Source organism: Protopterus annectens, chromosome 1.part1 (assembly GCF_019279795.1).
Source record: "Protopterus annectens isolate FY-2018-M chromosome 1.part1, PAN1.0, whole genome shotgun sequence".
Lineage (NCBI taxonomy): Eukaryota > Metazoa > Chordata > Ceratodontiformes > Protopteridae > Protopterus > Protopterus annectens.
Genome location: NC_056726.1, coordinates 1,705,738,146 through 1,705,760,645, shown reverse-complemented (window position 1 = coordinate 1,705,760,645; position 22,500 = coordinate 1,705,738,146). Strand labels below are relative to the sequence as shown.

The 22,500-nt window shown below is 40.2% G+C and overlaps 1 protein-coding gene across 1 annotated transcript in view; it reads left to right on the top strand.

The window, feature by feature from the left end:
• LOC122816638 (uromodulin-like) overlaps positions 1-22,500 on the top strand; it is a 93,340-nt gene that overhangs the window by 69,233 nt on the left and 1,607 nt on the right. The window contains exon 6 of the mRNA XM_044089566.1: positions 11,625-11,873. Coding sequence (XP_043945501.1) covers positions 11,625-11,873 — 249 coding nt within the window. The remainder of the gene's footprint in view (positions 1-11,624; positions 11,874-22,500) is intronic.

The following is a 22,500-nucleotide window of genomic DNA, read 5'->3' as shown; positions in this document are numbered from 1 at the left end:
GTCTCACTAATCTTATTTGTAAACCCAACTAAAAAATTATCATGGAGATGGTCAATAGAGATATAGTAAACTTAAAGAAACTGGATCCATCCCAGTTTGGTTTTGTGAATGGCAGATCATGCCTACTCACCCTGGTGGACTTCTTTGAAAAGGGCATCAAAACAATGGATGAGGGCAAAATCATTCACTTGCCTACCTTGACCTGGTCAAGACATTTGACAAAACACCCCAATCAGGCATTGTTGACAAACTCAAGAGGTTAGGTACAAACCCGTATGTCACCTGGTAGATAGCCAACTGGCTCACAGACAGGACCCAGGAAGTTAGAACTGGGGAGTCCACCTCTAGAAAGAGGCCAGTCACAAGTGAAGTCCCTCAGAGATCAGTCCTGGAACCACTCCTTTTTGGCATTTACTTCTCAGAAGTCAAGGCCAATGTCAGGGGTCTCTGGCTGACTAAATTTGCAGATGATTGCAAATTAGGAGCTGTTACTGACGCTCACACTGGCACAAATGTTCTCCAGGCGGGGCTGACACAGACAAACAACTGGTGTCAGAGTCATGCACTAAAACTAAATGCTAGAAAATGCATAACAGTATCCTTTTGGAAGTCATGCATCCCTGGTAACTATCATATTGACAAAAGACCCCTTAGAGTTGACCCAGTAGTCAGGGACTTAGGGACACACATAGATGGTAATCTAGCCTTTGACCATCATGTGTCTATAGTGGTGAGGAAATCATTCTATGTTGTGCAACTTATAAACTAAGATATGGCATCTAAGTCCAAGGAAGTCATTGTTTCACTGTATTTGGCATTCATCAGATCTATCATTGAGTACAATGCTTCTTTGGAATGTAACTAATCTAACCAGGCATATCCATCAACTGTAACATCCACAGAGGTTCCTCACTAAAAGAATAAATGGCGTAAGTAAAATGTCCTATGCAGACTACCTCAAGGCCCTATATCTGTATTCTGTCTCCTACTGGCTTTTGGGGGGAGATCTATGCTTGGCATACAGGTCATTATCAGACCCCACCCACTCTGAATGGGTCTATATCAGAACATCGAAATTTCAGAACTTTGAATGTTCTAATATCGACACCTACTGACCAAAAAACGATAAGACCGAAAATTTAGAACATCAAATTTTTTCCTAGGGAAAAAATTTGCTGTTTCAAAACACATACACACAACATTAACACATCAAACAAACAGCAATCCACACACATACACCTAAAATCATACATCTAAACCTACACTAAACTGTACATACACCACTATCTACCCACTTACCTTAACCCAAACCCTAACCCTAAGGTCCGTCATTATCGCACACACATCTCACCTATCCCACCCTAACCCTCACGTCTACACATTCGCACACTTACCTGACCCGCACCCTAACCCTAACTCACTTATCCCACCCTAACCCTCACTTCCACACAATCACACACTTACCTGAACCTGACCGTAACTTTCCACCGCAGAGCTGAAAATAGCGACGTGACAGGAACGGACAACCAAATTCTTTCCCTAGGAAAGAATTTGGTTATCTAAAACTTTGCTATTTTCAGTTTTCACTTATTAGGTGTCGATATTAGAATATTTGAAGTTCTGAAACTTCGATGTTCTAATATAGACCCCTCTGAATGACCTTCTCGATATCCACAAAACAAACAGCACCAGAATTACCCATTCTAAAGGCTTAAACCTTGCCTGTGATATAAACAGGACCTGCTGGAGAGATAGGTATGTATCCCAGAGACTGTCCTATCTAATTAAAGTGCAGTTTGGACATTTGGATGGGAAACCGGAAATTCATCCCTGGTTTGGCACCTATGTAATTAATGGACACAGACAACCTGTAAATGGTTCATCTTCCAGGCCGGTACTTACACTTATCAAGGGTATCAGAACTTGTCAGCCATTTGAGATGCATGGCTAGGCTTAAAAAGATCCTTGTGGTCATTAGCCTAGTAAACACCTATGAACCTGTAAATGGCAGAAAATAATGGTCATCCCTCTTCATAAGGGCGGACCTTTAACTGACCTCGTGAACTACAGACCCATCAGTCTGACAAGTCTAATATGCAAAGCCATGGAATGAATTATCATGGAAATGATCAACACAGACTTTGACAACCTACAAATACTGGAAACATCCCATTTTGGCTTACTTAAGTGAGGTTTATGCCTACTTAACCTAGATGATTTCTTTGTGAAGGTAACCAAGGCAATGTATGGGGTAAGACAGTGCACACTGCATACCTTGACCTGGCCAAGGTATTTGATACAATATCACACTCAGGCACAGTTGACAAAGTCTCTGAACTAGGCATAAATCCATACATAACTCGCGGGATTGCTGTGAGCATTACCATCTTCTTCCTACACCACTCCTTTGTCTTCTCCTCCAGGCACTTTCCCTTCTGTCCCATTATATCTGATGGTTAAGGCAGTGCATCAGTCCACTAGTTGTCTGCTTGTTCTACCATAAATACCAGGTTACTTAACCCATGTTCTAATACTACATATGGCTTTTCCTATTTCCTGGTTTTGTGTTCTTCCTCCTCTCTGAACTCTTATCTGATGTCCTCCATTATGAAGATTGTTACTTGACCCCGCTCCTCTCTTTCCTCTCATTCCTAATCATCTTGTGCCTAGGCACTTCCAATTCCAACTCCTTGTCACTGGCCTGTAGTTCTGCCATACGACCTATGTCCACCCTCCCTTTTTACACTGCTGTTAATGGCCCATTTACCTTCCAAGCCAGACTCTTTTCATTGCTAAGTTAAACTACTTAGCAGTGGCCTGAATTATACTTTTTCTGCTATTTGCTGCATATCTTTTTTGCCTTTTGTAAGCCAATGCATGTCAAAAGTAAAAGAAAAAAGCATATTAATGACATTATATTTTCAAAAAAAAAAATAGTGAGACCAAGTATCCTACAAAACAGAAAATAAGACTTTTCAAACACATAACCCGAGGATAAACATCATTGCAAGCTGTAGTAATAAACAATAAACAATGGGTAATTCTACAACTAAGCAGAAGTGCAGAACATTACTGCAACCTCATAGTAACATATCCTTTTGAAATGGCCAGTCAGTGGGTGAGAAATTAATTCAAAATCATAATATTTAAGGAAATGCAAGTTTAAGTAAAAGACATGAAATATTGGAGTGTTCTGCAGATGACTTTTACAACACCTGCAAGTATATTGAGCAATATTTTTTTCTCCACCACCTACGTAAAACAATATTAAAGATATCAAGCACTTGCCAGCTCATACATGTGGTGAAATGTACAATGAATGTGTTTTACTTACTTGTCAATGCCAGAGGCTCAACAGGTACCACACTTGACTTTGATGTTGAAAGATCTGAAGGTTATGAGTTCAATTTCCATGCCAGGTGATTTTATTACTTTTCCATTACTGACAGTGCAGCTCAGCATTAGGGAAATGTTGATCTCCTAAGTGTGCCTTCCTTTAGATGAGATGTTAAACAAAGGTTCCCTCTGGATGAGATTGAGAAGTTCTGGTAGGTGTAAATGATCCTGTAATAATTACAGAAGAAATAGGGGAATTCCCTAGCCAAAGTTTCCCAAACCAGTATAAATACCATCTCATGTCTCCCCATAAAAGAGGCCACTAGCCTAGTGGGACTAACCCAGTCAAAATAAGGTTAAATAAATAAACAAACAAATTAGCAAATTTAAGCAAGAGATATGTCTATGAAACACACCCATCTTAGCAAAATTTTAATTGGTAATAGCAAAGACACAGTAATAAAGTTCTGTTGATACTTCTGCAAAATAACAATAGTGATTAGGGTAATAGAGCAACCATCTTGTGGCTTATTTCAGAATGAGGTGCTATACATTTTAATATTTCAAAGTACTAGTGTTTTAAAATTGAATTCTATATGTAGATATTTTATAGAATTAGGATAGTTATTATTTCATGTAAGTATTGTATTGTTTTGTTATTGCTTCATTTAATATCTTCATCATTATTATTATCATCACCAACATCAGTCTTCCTTTTCCCCATTCTTACATGGGGTGGTGGTCTTGCATCAACCGTTGCCACCTCTCTTGATTCAAATACACTCCCTTACCTTCTTTGGCAGCCATTCTTGTTTGTCACAGAGTGCTTTTCACACAATCCATCCATCTTGGATGGATGTTTTCTTCACCTCTTGTCTTCTGGCTGGCTGTCCTAAATCTGCTTTAACAGATCACCTTTTGCTTTCCTGTACATGTGACCAAACCACTGTAATCTGTTTTCTTTACCCTTCTTGTAGTTAGAACTACTTTGACTTCTCCTGCAATTTCCTCATTTCTTTTTCTATCCCACGGTTTGTATCCTACTACTCCTCTAAGGCACTTAATCTTCAATGCTCATGTTTCTGTGCCATAAAGAAGCATTGGTCGCATCACAGTTTTCAGCTTCTTTGGAATTCTTATGTCACTCACTACCCCCCAATCTTTGCACTGCTTGACTGAAGTACCTTTGATTCTAGCTTTAGTCTCTATTCAGACTTCTCATCTTCTCAATCCCCCCTCCAGGATACTAAAATGGACTATTCTCCATTTTTTCTCAATTTCCATCTTCTTCTTCTGATTCCCCCCACTTGCTACCAAGACCGCTGTTTTATGTGTTCTCAGATTTATCCCTGATGTCTTCAGTTTTGCATTACAGTCGACTGTCATTTGATGAAGTTCCTATTCAGTATCTCCTTGTATTGTAACATTACACACATACAGCAGCTTTGTTGATATACATCTCAGCTTATTACCACAAGAAATCATGACAAATCTAAAATAACAGGGAGACAAAAGCACAAAAATTAGGGACAAGTTTTAAACATTTTTCTTACAAAACTTGAAAGTTGTCAGAATAACATGTTTTGCTTTAGATTACATTTTCTGAAGGGCATGAAGTTTGAACCTCAATTGTCTGTCATCATTTAGTGACTTAAATCCTCAATGATTTGTCTGAAAACCACACATTTAATAGGGAACGGATTACAAATATGGGGCACAAATCTAGACACTTTGCAAAAATCTGGACAGTTGAGAGGCATGCAGCCTGTTTGCTTATGTAATCCATCACCAGTATGAACACGGTGGGCTCATTGCTGAATGCTGATGCACACACAGTCCTACTGGGATCCAGTTTGTGAATTTAAAGACTGTTGTACTTGTATCTTTGGTTCTTGGGCATAGCCTGCACTATTTCTGTCAACAGTTTTGAGACATCAAACCATCCTAAAATTGTTCGACTCAGCTTTATTATGATATTGTCATATACATTCTGAAAGTAAAGGATTGACCAGTTAGACTCCTTCCTCATCTCCAGATTCTGCTTAATTATCTGTCTCACTACAGGCATTGGTGAATTGTACTGCATCCAGTCTGACTACAAACTGATTATATCCCACATTACTTTCTATCACTCTGAATATTCATTTAACATTTCACCCTCTGCAGCACTTTAATGCAGTGTGACAGGAGTTTGATGTAATTCTTGTTGTCTGTAATCCTGAATGTCCCATTAATTTATTTTATTTATTTAATTATTTATTTTACATTTGTTAACCGGGTTAGTCCAGCTGAGCATTAGCTTGTTTTCAGTGGAGACCCGAGGAGAAAAGCTCCGCAATCAGTATTAACATTTTACATAAAGTCAGCAAGAAAATTGCACTGGCAGCTAAAACAATTAGATAAATAATATTTTACAATAACATTTTACAGAAAACAGTTGGGTACAAATGTTAGAGATCAAACTGCAGAAAGCATTTACAACAAATCATGCAGAAAAGCAATAGAGTACAATGTCAGGATTTTTACAACAAAAACTTAGGTACAATGTCAACGTAGGGAAAACAGTGTTCATTATTTCTACGTAGTTATATACAGTACAGGTACAGATGGAGTAGTAAGGTAATGTAGAGGTACAGATGGAGTAGTAAGGTAATGTAGAGGTACAGATGGAGTAGTAAGGTAATGTAGAGGTACAGATGGAGTAGTAAGGTAATGTAGAGGTTAAGCAATGAGACAGAGAGATAGATGGATATTAAGACAGACAGGGGAAGAGAAAGGAGGGATGAGAGACAAGCTAGGGTTAGGTAGTTTCAGGGAGGATGACATACTTGCACTTATTGTCCAGCCATCTGGCATATGCTATTTTCTCTCCATAACATGATGAGTGGTTTCAGAAATTACATTTCCTCTAGTGCACTCATCATGGTCATATCTGCATTTGGCTTCACCTGAGCCCACTACTTTCCATGACTTCACTTTCCTCAGTGCTCTTCCTACCTCTTCTAAGGTGGAGTCGCCTTCCTCTTTTATATGTTTTTCATGTTGTAGTACAACCTCTGTGGCTATTTCTTCATTCAGAATCTTCCTGAAGGAGTCTCTCCATCTGCCCTTGATGCCCCCTAAACTGGTGATCAGACTGTTACTGGAATAAGAAATGGCATTAGATGACTCTGTTCTTTATCTTTCTTACATTTCCTTGTAACATAATAGAACTTCTTCATGCCATCTGCTGAGTTACTTTCCTGAAGCAGGTAATGTTTTTTTCTGATCTCTTCTTCTTCGCCATTGATTAACCTCTTACATTCTTTGTTAGCCAACCAATATACCTTCTTAGCCTGGTCTGTATCTTTTATCTCCCACTATTTCCTGTGCTCCCTATTTCTTTTGAAATCTCTGAGACTTGTACATTTCCTTAAGAACTTTCCTTATGTATGTTTCCTCCATGACTGGCTTTGCGATATGGCTGTTCTATTTTCGTCATGGATGCTGACTTGAGATGCTGCCATTCTTCCTCTTCAGCTCCAACTATTTCATTTACTTTCTGAGGTGATAGAGGAATGGCTATTTCCTTTAATTCCTGAGCTTTCGCTCCTGTCAACTTCCAGATCATTAGCCTAGTCTCTGTTGAACTTAGACCCTCTTCTGACCAGTGCTTGCAGTTGATTTTGACTATTGGTGGTTTGTGCTAGGTGCCAGCCATTGAACTGTGTATGAATTTGCAATGTCTGACAAAAAGCTCCAGATTTACTCTATAACATATCGCCTACTCTGAGGTGATCTCTGCCTAACATATAAAGCTGTGTCAAACCCAGAGCTGTTGGACATGCTGCACCTAAAGAAATCCCAATCCCTCCAAGCTACATGCTCCGGGAACCTAAACCTTGTCACCACAATAAACAGGACATGCTGGAAGGATAGATTTCTGTCCCAGAGACTTCCCATAATCTGACTCAGGCTTCCCATCTATGTCAAGCAAAGTTCCTCATTAGCACTCTTCAAGAAAAATCTTGTTGAGTGAATGGGAAATAGGAAATGCACCCTGGGGATCACTTCTGTATCTCTGCTCGATAGTGGCACAGGAAACTAACTTTTTAGGGTGGCGTAAGCCAGGGAACCTTGTTGGCTAGGCTTACATAGGCCCTTGGGCCAATAGCCTAGTACCTACCTATGAACCAATGAAGCCACCTGGCCCTTCCTTACTAGAAGGAAGTCTACCTGAGTTGCATGCTGGCCACTTTTGTTTGGGATGCTTGTTTCTTGGTGAATCACATTTTTGACAAGCATTTAGCCATTTATCAGTCAGAAGCCTACAATTGTCTCCCTTTCATTATTCCTATGGCTCAACCCTACTGGCCTAGGCAATGCTCATATTTTTCTTTCTCTCGTGAAATGAGCATTTGTATCCTTCATTTTAAGGAACAAATCATTTTGTCCTGCTTTATCAAGAAGATCCATATTTAACTCATTATCACAGCCCTGATGCAAAGTATTATGATGATTGATTTAAGCATGTTAGTTAGCATGCTTACTGAATGCACTTCCAGCAATATATATAGCCAATGCTCTGAACTGGTAGCAGTGATACAACTATTGTTTGCCTTACAAATTATTTATTTATTTTTATTTTACATTTGTTTAATGGAAAAGTCTGACTGAGCATTGATCCCATTTTCAGAGGAGGCCTGGGGAAAAAGCTGCACAAACATTAGTACGGCAAATACAATTAATACAATACACATGTTAATAAAGTACAGTAAGTCAAAAGTTAAAATACAATTTCAATGCCAAGAAAGGAGCAAAATGTAAATATACTATAAGGAGCACAGTGTGTTAAAATAAACAATACAGTTGAAAGGAAATTTTGTTCAGTCATTTGGCTACATTCATCAGTGGCTGGTACAGTAAACACACATTGATTAAGAGTATAGAAAGGAGTTGCAAGCGTGCATAGAAAGTTAAGGTTATCACCTAATTAAATGAAGTTACCCAGGGTCAGAACAATTACCTAACCAAGAAATATGTTGTTGCTGTGTCTTTCGGCTTTTCCCGGTTAGGGGTCGCCACAGCGGAACTCCGGTCCGCTAATGATTGGCAGTAGATTTTTATGTGCCGAGTTGCCGGCCTTGATGCACAACCTTCAATAAAGGTAAACCCATTCACGCATGTCTCCACACAGAAGACGCTCTAACTGAAAATCAAACAGGACAACATCTTACTCTGAGGCGACAATGCTACCACAGCACTACCAATGCAGTACGTAAAAAACTATTTTAAGTAACACTTATACTCTGTATTTGTCCTGAAGAGAACTAACTCCTTTATACTGCTGAATGCGTGTGTGTGTGTGTGTGTGTGTGTGTGTGTGTGTGTGTGTGTGTGTGTGTGTGTGTGTGTGTGTGTGTCTGTCTGTCTGTGTGTGTGCGTGTGTGTGTGTGTGTGTGTGTGTGTGTGTGTGTGTGTGTGTGTGTGTGTGTGTGTGTGTGTGTGTGTGTGTGTGTGTGTGTTTTACATGCTCCTAAAATGCATTATACAATGCAAGTGTCCCCCTCAAATTATCTATGGTATTATCTCAGTTATTCTCACTAGGAGTAATATATAATTATCAGCCATGGGATGAGTAAAGACAATCTAATTTAACCACTGCAAGGGAAACTGGATAGGCTTAAAATGGCACACAAGGGCAGCTATCCTTGTACTTACCTATGAACCTTTGCTTCAATAGCATCTCCCTTTCCATTACTCATCCTGCTTGTCTAATGGAAATACGATGGAAATCATAGATTAAAAGGGGATTCCATGTCAGAGTAATTCTTAAACTATGTATGGATCTCATCCAGTAGTCTCTGTGCACTTTATGCAAAAAAGCATGCACCTTAGAGTGTGAGTTTGTTTTTGTTCAACCTATGTTTATATCTGCTGCAAAGTATATCTTCAACAGATCTCTTACGGCTGAGCTGTGGGACAGGTTATATGTGGATCTGCTCAAAAGTATGCTATTATAAATAGTTCTGTAGTAAGTTATAATCAATAAGTATTCACACTTTCTGTGAATAAAGGCTTTTATGGAACAGCCATGTTATCATGTCAGTGTACTTGCTGTTGCACAATGGATAAGTAGGCAAGCCGTATATCTGTAATAGTTGTTTATTTGGGATCACTACTAAATATCGAATTACAGAATCCTGAGAATCTGAATACCTAAGACCAGAATCTTGAGATTCCATAATCTTGAAAGTAAAAAAAAAATAATAAATGTAAAAAAAAAATAGATTTAGACAGGTGTATGCAGGGGGGCAAGCCTCCCTGCACCCCCCTGCAACTTAAATATACCAACTCCGAGTTCGCACTATAGTGGAGTGAATGGCAAAATTTCTCTTCTGCTCTGCATGGCACTATTTTGTCATTCACTCCACTGTGGTGCGATCTCGGAGTTGGTATATTTAAGTTGCGGGGTGTGGGGGTTGCAGGGGGGCTTGCCTCCCTGCATATGCTTTCAAAATTGTTTTTTTTTTGTTTTTGAGATTACGGAATCTCGAGATTCTGGTCTTTGGTATTCAGAGTCTCGGGATTCCGTAATTCGATATTTAGTAGTGATCCCATTTATTTACATCAGATTATGTCATTATTACACAAACCAGAAAGGCTGCTTTCTTGTTTCTGATCATTGTTTGCCTTAAAATGAAGAACATCTGAAATTTTCCTTGACAGTTAGGTTATCATTGTATCTCTATATCTCTGTCTATTTATCTATCAATATATCTGTCTATCTATATGAGAGTGTGTGTGTGTGTGTGTGTGTGTGTGTGTGTGTGTGTGTGTGTGTGCGCGTGCGTGCGTGTGTGTGTGTGTGTGTGTGTGTGTGTGTGTGTGTGTGTGTTTGTGTGTGTGCGCATGCGCGTGTGCGTCTGTGTGCATGTGTGTGTCTGTAACACCTCTCAGCTGTACAGATTTTCACAGCTTGTCTAAATGTTTGCCTCATATTGTTGGTCCTTTTTTCATAAAATTGTGTTTTTCTGGCAAATTAGTGGCAAATCACTAAATACTAACATTAGAAAATGATGACAGCTATTTGAATTTTAGAATTCATACCCTTCACAAAATTCATGCTAATGCAAAACTTGTTATTTTATCAACATTCTAAGTTTGTAAGAGCAATATTTAAAAAAAATGTCCATATTTTCGGGCCTTTGTCTCACTTTTATTAATGGTTTTGTCCAATTTTTTTTCCTCTAAGAAGTTGAGAGGTATGCTGTAACTATATCTGGATATACAGACATAGCTAGAAGTCTTTGGACATCTCCTGGTGTGATTTATTGATGAGAAGAACTTGATTAAATTACAAAACACACAGTGTATGTCAACAAATATGTTTGTCAACCAGAAATGATGAACATAGAAAATGAGTCTAAGTAATTAGTTTTCTTTCATTCTTTCATATTCATTCATTTATTCATTGTCTAATTAGGCACCTAGTCAATGTGAGGGAATCAGGGCACAAAGCATAAGCAAGGCAGCGAAGCTAATCATTAACTGGTTACCAGTCCGTTGCAGAATTCATACACACACACACACACTTGTTCAGTCATGACACCCACACCTATTAGCAATGGGCAGGATCACCAATTCTGTTATATTCCTTGGTTGTTGACTGAAACCACAGCACCTTGTCTAAATTCAGGTGGGCATATGGAGTACATGCATACTTTGCCCAGCTGATAATCCAAGTGGACAGCTCAGCATTCCAAGGTACCAACACTAACACCTGTGCTACAGCGCACTCCAAAATGGATTTACTAAAATGTAAAAATGTAATAAACAGTTCAATTCTGCATTGCCCACCCTTTATCTCCACTTATGTTTCATGTAACTCTAAGCAAGTCATTTAACAAGGCATTGCTCCTGGGTCAATTACATTAATTGTGTGCTTTACAAAGTTAACAGACTAATTCATTAACTAAAGCATAAGACACTTATTACAACAAGGAAGTATCAGACTCAGTTTGTTTACTCTACAATAAAGAAAACTGTGCTGAATTACAAAGTGAAATTTAATTTAAAAGAGGATTACTGTTTGTATTTGGAAGAATAACTTAATCTGCAAATAGTTTACATGCAAAAATAACTTAATCACCAAATAGTTTACATGTAGGCAGACTGAGAATGTAAGGAATGAATGAACCACTGGGAATTATATAATGACTGTTTTCATGCATATATAAAATATAATCAGTTTTGATCACTGTCTTTCACATATATTGTCTCACAGCTACTTGCATTTTCCTTTCTAGCACCAATAACATAACTGTGAGTGGATCTGGGACCTACACCACTACGATGCAGCTGTACAAGTACTCTAATTATACCGGTCCCTACACAAAGACTGACCTGCCAATTTCCTTAGCAATAGAGACACCTTTATACATTGGAGCAAGTGTGCTGGGAGCTGATTCAAGATTTTCTTTGGTGCTAATTTCCTGCTATGCAACTCCAACAAATAATGCAGATGATACAATAAAATACAAAATCATCAGTGAGAGGTAAGTTGTACTTCTTTATTAGTCCCTGTTCTAGTAAAAAATAAACATTACCATCATTATCTTTCTAACCAAGAAATGATCCTCAAAAACACTGTCACAAAAGTCGTTATTTATGATTGACATATTTTAGTTTTGTAATATCACTTCTACTAATAAGGAAGACAGTTTCTTAAACTGTACCTGTGTTTTCTAAGACAGTTGAAAATAGCTTGGCCAATAGCAGTTTCTGTACCACAGCGCTACTGTTTTATTCCATTTAAAAATCTGCAAAATGTTTAAATAAAAAGTAAAATGCATTCAGTTAACAATTAATCAGTATTTTTGTACTCATAGGATCATAGGAAGTTACTAGGGTAATGGCCCTAGGGCCTTTAGAAGCCTAGCCAAGTTCTACCCTTACTTCCATAATCAGCAGTTAATGCCCATATCCAAGAGGAACACAGATGGAACCGCCGGGGTGAATTTACGGTTATTCATCCAATTGTCCAGATTGTGTCTGATGAGGGCCAATGAGGTGATCTTTTTGACATGAAGTAGGAGTCTGTTTCAAAGGTGTGCTAACATCTGGGAGACAAATCTGTCCCTCTAGCAGGTTCTATTAATGTCACATACCAGATTAAGGACTTTGGAGTAAGTGTCCTTGTGTTCAATTTGACTTGTAGATATGCAGCATTTCCATAAAGCAGGGTCAGAGATCTAGTTATATGCAAGACAAAAATCGCTTCTGAGTAGTCTGTATGAAACAAAATAAAGTGGCAGTTATTTCATATGATCCACATAGGACAGATGTGGAAGACCTCAAATTTCCTTGTGAGGAACCTTTGTGTTTTTTTTTTATTTGCTACAAGTGCCTGGAAAGGTACATACAAAAAGTGGCAGCGTACTCAATTATTGGCCTGATGAAGGAAGAATACATGGAGGTTATAACTTCTTTTTTCTGGAGGCAAGGTCTTTACTTAGGAGATGAGCAATATAGAATGCTCTTCCTACCACTGTGGAGATATGTTGATGAAAGGTAAGATTGCTGTCAACCTGTGTGCCCAGGTCTCTCACCACTGAGTGCATACCAAGGGTGTTGCTATTGATGTGGCAGTTAGCAGGAACATCGATCTTACTGAAAGGGATGATAATACATTTTTTTGCATTGAGTTTAAGGCCATGACTTTGGCACCAATCATTTGTTTGTGCAAGATCATCTTGTAGGATGTTGACATCATTTGGAGATTCTATGACTGCTCCCAGTTTCCAGTTGCAGAAAGAGATTTCAAACAATAGAGGTCCCCGATTTTGCCAGCAGAATATACCAGTGCAGTAAATTGCTTTGTTTAACAAAGCTGTCACTGCATCCAGCTTTCCCTTTTGAAGCTAATGTTTATTTACAAGAAATAAAGTTAAATAAGGAAAATACATCTCATATCAAAAAGTTCTATCTGATCTGTAGTCAAAATAATTTCTCAAAGTTCTATCTGATCTGTAGTCAAAATAATTTCTCTTTTCAGTCTTGACAGTCAAAAGCAAATTCCTTTACATTTAGACACAAGATTCACTTATTGTTTTCAATCAGTAGATAGTAAAATAAATGAGCAGCAAATACAAAATCTTCAAAAGAATACAGAAGCATCATTAAAATGCTATCAATATAAATAAACCAAAACATCTTGTTCTAAATAAGCAGGGATAAAGCTAGTTGATTTCTCCTCCAATGAGCTTCCTTCAAGAGGATACCATCTCATCTGCCATCCTTTTCCCTTCTGGTAAATGAACTTCATCATAGAGCCCTCTAAAACTCTCCTCAGAAGCAAACACCATAAATCAGTTAAACATCAAACCACTGGGCTTTAAATATCTGTCAGTGCAGCTGTCCCTCAACTCTAATCTTCTTAGCTGTTTCTGGATATGTATCCTTAAAGGTGCATCAATTACTATGAGTATGACTCCTCTGACGGGATACATCTAATGTACTCAGCCACTACTCTGCTATTACATGTATTATCATCATTATCATTATCAGCCACCTTTTATCATTTTCCACGTGGATCACCCTGTCACATCAGCCGTCACTATATCTCTCATAATTCAATGCCTGGCTTCTACTTTTTTCAACAGTCATGTCTGACTGTCATAGGTCTTCTTTCACATAATATATCCATCTTTTTGTGCTGCACACCCTCATTCCATCTTGCTTTCTTCCTGCCTGTCTCAAATCTTCTTCACTAGATTTTCATCTGATTTACTGTGCATGTACCGAAACCACAATAGTCTGTTTTCTTGACCTTGGACTTCTGCTGTGTGTCTAGCCCACAGTATGCATCCTACTACATTACAGAGGCACTTCATCTCCATCACCTCTAACACCCTCATCTACTCTGCCTTTATTGCCTAAGATTCTGGAATGTACAGAACTACTGGCTATACCACTGTTTTGTACACCTTACCTTTCAGCTTTTGTACTGCTTTCTGTCACACAATACTCCTGACACTCTGTGCCAGTTGACAGCAGTCACTCTGATTCTAGCTATGCCTTCCTCATTCAGAATTTCCTTCTCCCCAGTCACCAGTTCCAGATACTTAATGCTGTTAATCTTCTGAGCTATTCTCCCTTTTTCTCAGCATTCAGTTTCTTCTGATTTTTCTTAATTTGCTTCCATGATAGCTTTCTTATCTATACTCAGATTCTTCCCATGTGCATTCAGTTTTGCATTTCATTCCAATATCATTTGCTCAAATTATTGTTCAGAATCTGCATGTAATGCCATATCTTCCACACACAGCAGCTTTATTAACCTATCTTTTCTGACCTGTTTGGTAATTTTGTCCATCACCTGTATGGTAGCAGTGGACTTACAGCTGAACCTTGATGCACACTCACTCCCACTTGGGACCCCCTCTATGAGTCTGAACACTATTCTTACTTGTGTCAATGGGTCCTTGTACATAGCTTCCACTGATTGTACCAATGTTTCCAGGAATTTAAACCACTGCAGGACTGTCCAGTCAGCTTTCTTGGAACCTTGCCATATGCTTTCTCTAAGTTTAGGAATGCCCAGTTGGAAAATTTACTCATATCTGGTGTCTTTTCCATTATCTAACTGCAAATATCAGGTCAGTTGTGCTACATCCTGATCTGAATCCAAACTGTTCATCTCCCATCTTATTTTCTACTATTTTACATATTTGTTTATCAATAAACCTTCCCAACTCTTTCATGAAGTGTGATAAGAGTTTGATATCTGTAAACTGTTAAAAGTTGTGAAGGCCCTCGCTGTTCTTGTATGTTGGCACTAGAATGCTTACTCTCCAGTTATCTGAGATATGCCTTTCTCTCCACAGTGCTATGAGTACCCTTTGGAGCAATTTCTTCCCTAACTCACCCAACATCTTGATCAAATCTATCTTGACTTTATCTGAGACTACTGCTTTCTCTGACTTCATTTACTTTAATGATGTTCTTATTTCTTTTAGGGTGGACTCTTTCATTGTAGTCTGTGTCTGGGAAAATATAGCTTCATTTGTGTTCTTCATTAAGAAGCTGTTGGAAGTAATCCATCCCTCTCCCCTTTATGTTCTGTGGAGTGGTTAGCTGGTTGTTGCTTGCATTCCTTATGAATCATGCCTGATGACGATCTTTTTTATCATTCTGTCTTTGCCTTGTGACCCAGTGAAGGTTCTTTGTGTTATGTACTGTGCCACTTTTCAGAAGCTGCTAGAGTGCTTCTGATGCCTTATTCTTTGCTACTTTAAGTGCTCTCTTAGCCTCTTTGTTAGCCAACTAGTATTATTTCTTGGCTTGGTCCATCTTTTCTTTCTCCCACTTTTTCTTGCATACATTCCTTCTTATGATAACTTCCTGGACTTATGCACCAGCTTTCCTTGTGTACTTTATGTACTTTATTCCTATACATGGCTTGGTCACATATCTGCTCTATAGTTTTCAGTCATGTTTTTTCAGTCATTTTTGCTTGGGCTAAAGGAAAGTCTCTCTGTTGATCAGTGGCAGTGAATAACATTAAGCAGCCTTCCCTGCCCCCCGTAGGAGTGGTTACTGACTTGAAACTGTAGTTTTATTGTCCGTTTTGGGTCTATTCCAGCTTCTTTCCAGCCCCTGCTATCAAGCACGCCTTAACGTGCTTTAGCGCGATTTAGCTCGGAGTTGCCACTAGAGCAGCATCGGGCAGCGCCGGTTTAACAAGGTTAAACTTTTTCTGGCTCCATAAAGTCTGTTCTTCAATTTTTCCCTTAGAACTGCTCTGTTAGGAACCTAAACAGTTTACACCTTCACTAAAAAGCACAGCACTTGTTCCTAATTGCTTTTTCTTCTCAAAAAGCTCAGCACTTGTCTTAAAAGCATATCCTTTGTCTTATAAGCATTTTCTTTGCAGGTCAAGCACTCCTATATTATACAAATCCATCACTTGCAAAACCCCCCAGGAGTGCCCACTTCCATGCTAAGCCCTCTACTTTTCTGTCTCATACCAACTCATAATTCTTTCTAGCATGTCGAAGGGTCAGATGCTGGCGTCCTCTCCTGCCCAGTTGGTGAATCTGGGAATTCTGAGGCAATGTTACAATTGCCTCATGTACATGGACAACCCTCTCCTCCTCCCACATAACACTAACACTTGCGAGAGATGCAGCTATTTAGCCAAACTGGAGGCTGAGCTCTCTCAACTCAGGACTGGCAAGACCAGGCAGGAGGAGAAGGCAACTACACACACCACAATACAAGTCTCACATAACTCAACCACACCACTGAATCAAACACATAAACACACTAAGACATACTCGGAGGCTCTGAGTAAAAATTTACCTAAACAGCAAAGGCCTCCAAAGCAGACACCCAAGCGACTGTAAACTCAAGACACCACAAAAACAACACATAAAAAACAAAATCAGTGTGCAAAGCAGTCACTGCCCTTAAGGCCAAATACAACACCAAACATACTTGTCATAGGTGACTCCATAGTCAGACACACTGACGTCCCACTCACCAGGCAGAACAAGGAGAAGGTCAAGGTAAGCTGCCTATCGAGTGCTAGAATCCGCCACATAACACAAGCACTCAGGTCACTCCACGACAAGTACAAGTATGACACAGTCATTGTCCATGCTGGTGTGAACGACCTGAGATGTACCTCCCTGGGCTACATGAAAAGAGACATAGAGGAGCTCTCTGATTATGTAGCCCAGGCAGGTATGACCCTGACCCTGAGCAGTATTCTTCCTTCACCACGAATGATGCCACAATATAGTGACAAGATGATCAGCTTTAACAATTGGCTTAATTTCTGGTGTCATTCAAAGGGGATCCAGTGTCTGTCTGCTTGGAATGACATGCTTGACAAGCCACGCTGCTTCGCAAGGGACGGCTTGCACCTGTCACCCCTGGGATTCCGGATATTGGCTAAGGCTCTTGCCACCCCCATAGTGCCTTTTTTAGGCAAGGCTCAAATTCTAAACCTACCACCCTAGAAAACAAAAACGGGAAGAAACTAAGGGTAATGCTGCTCAATGCCAGAAGTCTAAATCTCAAAATGCACGCACTCGAGGCCCTTCTCAGTATGGAGAACATCGATGTCTGTGCTGTGACTGAAACCTGGTTCAAGGCTCCTGAGAGCACCCCGGCACTATCAGGTTTTACCTCATATCATACGTTCCGGCCCCAAAACCCGGACCATATCACAAAAGGAGGGGGTGTATCCATATTCATCAAGGATACCCACACCTCCAGTTGCTGGCTACACACGAAGCATCGGAAACCATCCAGGTGCAATTAACCATAGGCAAAACTGCTCTACAATTTGTAGCATGCTACAGGCCACCCTCTCAAACTCAGGAAACCCACACAGCCTTCCTGAAGACACTGGAGGGTTTAAATGTATCACCAAACACCATCATATTGGGTGATTTCAACTACCCGAATATAGACTGGGAACATTACTCAAGCCCCAACTTTCTAGCCCAAAGGTTCCTGGAGTTCATAAATTCAAATGCCATGGAACAACTAGTCACCGTCCCCACAAGAGGAGAAAATATACTAGATCTCATCATCACAAACATGGGGACAAAATGCTCCACACCAGAAGTATATCCCTCTTTGGTGAGATCAGATCATAAACTAATCTCAGTAGAAATCCACATCCCGCCCCAACCCCAAACAAAAAAGACCACAGTAAAGAACTTCTCTAAAGCAAACTTCACACTACTCAAGACAGGTGTGGTATCCTTCAAGGCCCCCGAGCCAATGGAAACCACAACCCAATCTGCGGAAGCCCTTACAAATGCCCTCTATGAACACCTTCAGGACTGCATGGATCAGGCAATCCCAAATAAAACCAAGACTCTTTCCACCAAGGGCAAATGTCCAGTCTGGTGGACCCCAGCCATAAACAAACTTTACAATAAGAGGAGAAAGCTATTACATGATAGAGCAAAATCCCAAAAAGGGAAGGCATCTTTGAACTGTACTAGCAAGTAACTACGATCCCTCATAAAATCATCCAAGGCCAACTTTGAGAAAAAATTGCCATAGATTCAAAAGACAATCATAAGGCCTTCTTCAGCTATGTCAGAAACCTGGGTGGAAACTCCCAGATATGCTCAGAATTAGTCCAAAATTATACAAAAATCACTGAACCCACAGACATTGCCAACATACTGGCAGACAGGTTCAGCGCAAACTTCACCCCCCTCCCCAAAAGGAGAGATAACTATCCCAACAGAGTGTAGCCTCCCAGACATCTCAAATGCGCAGGTGAAAGCTGCTCTCTCTAAAGCTAAAAACACAGCATCAATGGGACCGGATGGTGTCCCCGGCTGTGTGCTACATGAACTCAATGAAGAACTAAACCCGCACATAAGGCAGCTGTTTAATCCTAGCCTTACCACAGGACATGTGCCCAAGGAGTGGCGTACGGCAACTGTGGTCCCACTCCACAAAGGTGGTGCCTCTACGGACCCTGGTAATTACTGCCCCATAAGCTTAACAAGCCTGGTCTGCAAAGCTATGGAGAGGATCATAATGGAACTCATAAACAAGGACATAGGGGACTTGCAGACCTTGGACCCAACCCAGTTTGGCTTTGTCAAGGGCAGATCTTGCCTTTTGAACTTGGTCGACTTCTTCGAAACAGTTACCAAGGCCATTGATGAGGGAAGGCAGTCCATACAGCCTACCTTGACCTTGCAAAAGCTTTCGACACAATACCCCACTCGGGTATCATAGAGAAACTTACCAGCTTAAATGTAAACCCATATGTCACAAGATGGGTTGCAAACTGGCTAAAGGACAGAACCCACAGGGTTAGAGTTGCTGGAGCCATGTCAGACTCCAAGTCGGTTACAAGTGGTGTCCCACAGGGCTCAGTCCTTGGCCCCCTATTGTTCGGCATCTACTTCTCAGAAGTACAAGCAAACATAGGAGGACTATGGCTGACAAAGTTTGCGGATGACTGCAAACTGGGTGCCATAGTGGATAGTACATCAGACACAGACATCCTTCAGAGGGGTCTCACGGAAACTGATAGCTGGTGCCAGAGCCATGGCCTGAAGTTAAATGCAAAAAAGTGTATAGTCATACCCTTCGGGAAAAACAAGGTAACCCCAAGCTACCATATAGATGGCAACCCACTAAGCACAGAAGAGGTTATCAGGGACCTGGGTACCCAGGTTGACAGTGGCCTCTCGTTTGACACTCACGTTGCTAAAGTGGTTCGAAAGACCTTCTACATTGCCCATCTGATCATGAAGGGATTCACATCCAGATCAAATGAGGTCATTGTTCCCCTGTACTCTTCACTTATTAGACCAATGATCGAGTACAATGCCCCATTCGGGATGTATCTCACCCGACACCTGCAGCAATTGGAGAGACCCCAAAAGTTCCTCACCAAAAGGATAAAGGGACTCCAAAACCTGTCATATACTGCCAGACTGAAGAAACTCCAACTCTATTCAGTTGCATACCGTCTGCTCAGAGGTGACCTGTGCCTGACATACAAGGCCATGACCAACCCGGAATTAATGGACATGCTCCACCTCAAAAAATCCAAATCCACCAGAACCACTAGAGCAAGTGACTTAAACTTAGCACGGATATAAATAGGACGTGCTGGAGGGATAGATTTATCACCCAGAGACTCCCCATGCTGTGGAATAAAATCCCAGTCCATGTGAGGCAGAGCACCTCACTGGCTCTGTTCAAGAGAAATCTTGACCGGTGGATGGGAGATCGTAGGTTTACCCCGGGAATCATCTCTGTGTCACTGCTGGACAGAGGCACAACAAACTAATGGGCACATTATTTCTAACATAAGGGATGGCGTAAGCCACATAACTTTGGGCTAGGCTTATAAATGCCTTAGGGCAGATAGCCTAGTATAAACCTATGAACCTATGAACCTATGTTGTTATTCTATGTCAACTCCACCTATATCCTCAGTTTCCTGAGGTATAGAGCCCTGACAACTTCTTTAAAATCTTCTGCTTACTTTCCAGTTCATGTCCAGGTTTTCAGCTTAGAGTCTGTTGACATAAGATCCTTTTTTTTGTCTGACTTCTTGCAGCTGAATTGGCCAACAGTGGTTTATTCTGTTGGCTGCCTGTTTCCCTGGGGATGACATTGTTGTCTTTGATTCTAACCTAACACCTTGTCTTTGCTAAGAGAAAGTCTACTTGAGTAGCATTTTGACCATTCTTATGTATGATCTTGTGACTGTCTCTCTTACAGAAATGTGTCGGGTACCATCAAGCTGTTTGCCATTCAGAAGGTGAGAATGGCCTTTCCTTCATTATTCCTGTTGCTCAACCTATGTGGACCTAGGTAGCCCTCATATCTTGCTCTGTCTATCCTGATGCAAGCATTCAAGTCCACCATTATCACTGCAGTTCATCTTGTCCTGCTTTATCTAGTAGGTCTTCCAACTGCTGCCTGAATACACTCTCTTTCCCAATACCTGCTAGGGTGCATAGGCTGAGATTGTGAATACTGCCCTACCATTACACTGCAGTCTGATTGCAGTCTGACTGACATAAGTCAAGTCACTAATTCTAACCCTAAAGAGTGTCTCACTGCCTTCTGAAGCATCTGCCTCACCTCACTACAATTCCTACACCATTTCTAGTCTGAGTAGTATACTCTGAATTCTAAACAAAGTGACTTTGATGTACTGTCCTTTAACCTTGTATCCTGAAAACACACGATGTCCAGACTCCTCCTTACCATCATGTCATCCACTTCCTGGTTGTGTCCTAATAATCCTTAGTTCATGTTTGGTAGGTTGAATGGTTTCAAAATCCAGTTTACACTTGACAAAGCTATCTCAGGTCACTGCCTGGTCAGTAGCTTATTGACCCAGGCTTCTGAACTTTGTTGCAGGCATATACTGGCCAATGGAGGCACATAGAGCCATCCCACTGTTAGCATGGGTCCCTGGTGTAGATCAGAGTTGGTTAGGTTCTCATCCCCCCTATCACCAGCAAATACCCATGCCAATTTTGGTGACAGTTAATGTGACCAAATCACCTAGAGAAAATTTTATACCATTGAATGCATAACCCTGACAAGGTGCACAGTCTTTGATCTGTATTCTTTTATGTAGATAGAGGATATTGTGCACCTCAGATGATGCCAAAAGTAGTTGATCTTTACAACTCTTCCCTTGATAAGTACCATCTTGAGTCTGCGTTGCTGTCTAGAATTCCATTCTTGGATGAGTTTTAGTAGGAAAGACCAAGCATGTTGTTTGAGAGGTGGTTGGAATGCCATGGAGACACTGTGAAGCATTGGACAGATGTCAGACTGAACCTTTTACCTTGTGCATGCCAGCAGTGTCTGTGTGTGAGAAAGAGAGCTTAAAAAGTGGTTTAGATTAAAAAGTTGATATAGAATATAGAATACATAGTTTAATACACTAATAAGATGTATATGTGTTTAGCATGCCTCCTGATACACAGACATTATAGAGAATTCAGTATCAGTGATGGTTACACCACATTGTTGTCCCTGTGTGCTAATTTTAGGCCTTGACAGATGACACTATTGTCATAATAGATATGAGCTTTCAGACATGACTTAATCTTTTAACGATTAATTGGAAACAGGGATAATAAAATTAGTAACTGACTTGAAAGGGATGAAGAGTTTATTAATGGAGTTAGGTAGTGCAAAGTTGGAAACATTGATGGAAAAGTGATATTATGGATTAACACTTATTTACAAAGCTTATTTTCTGAACAACAGAGTCAGAGATGAATCATTATACATAATTTACTGGCTCTCAGACTCTTGGAGTTAATTGCTGTCTTATATAGCAATTTTAAAGACATCTGCAACTAAAGCTGATATGTTGGCTCTTATGGATGTTTCTGTGGTGCCTGAGTTTTTCTCCTATCTGGGGTTTTCAACATCTGATGTGCTGAGAATCTCTTTGCCATATAAGTTGACTGGTTTAGATAAAAAGATATAAGTACTTAGCTCAATTCAGTGAAATGCAGAGTCTGCCCATTTGCCTAGAGGTTCACACTCGGTTACATGATTGTAGACAATTACATAGTTTTGATTATTCAGCAAGCTAGAACACTTTAATATGTTACTTTACAGCATGTGTCGTGCAAGGGAGTTATGGCATGG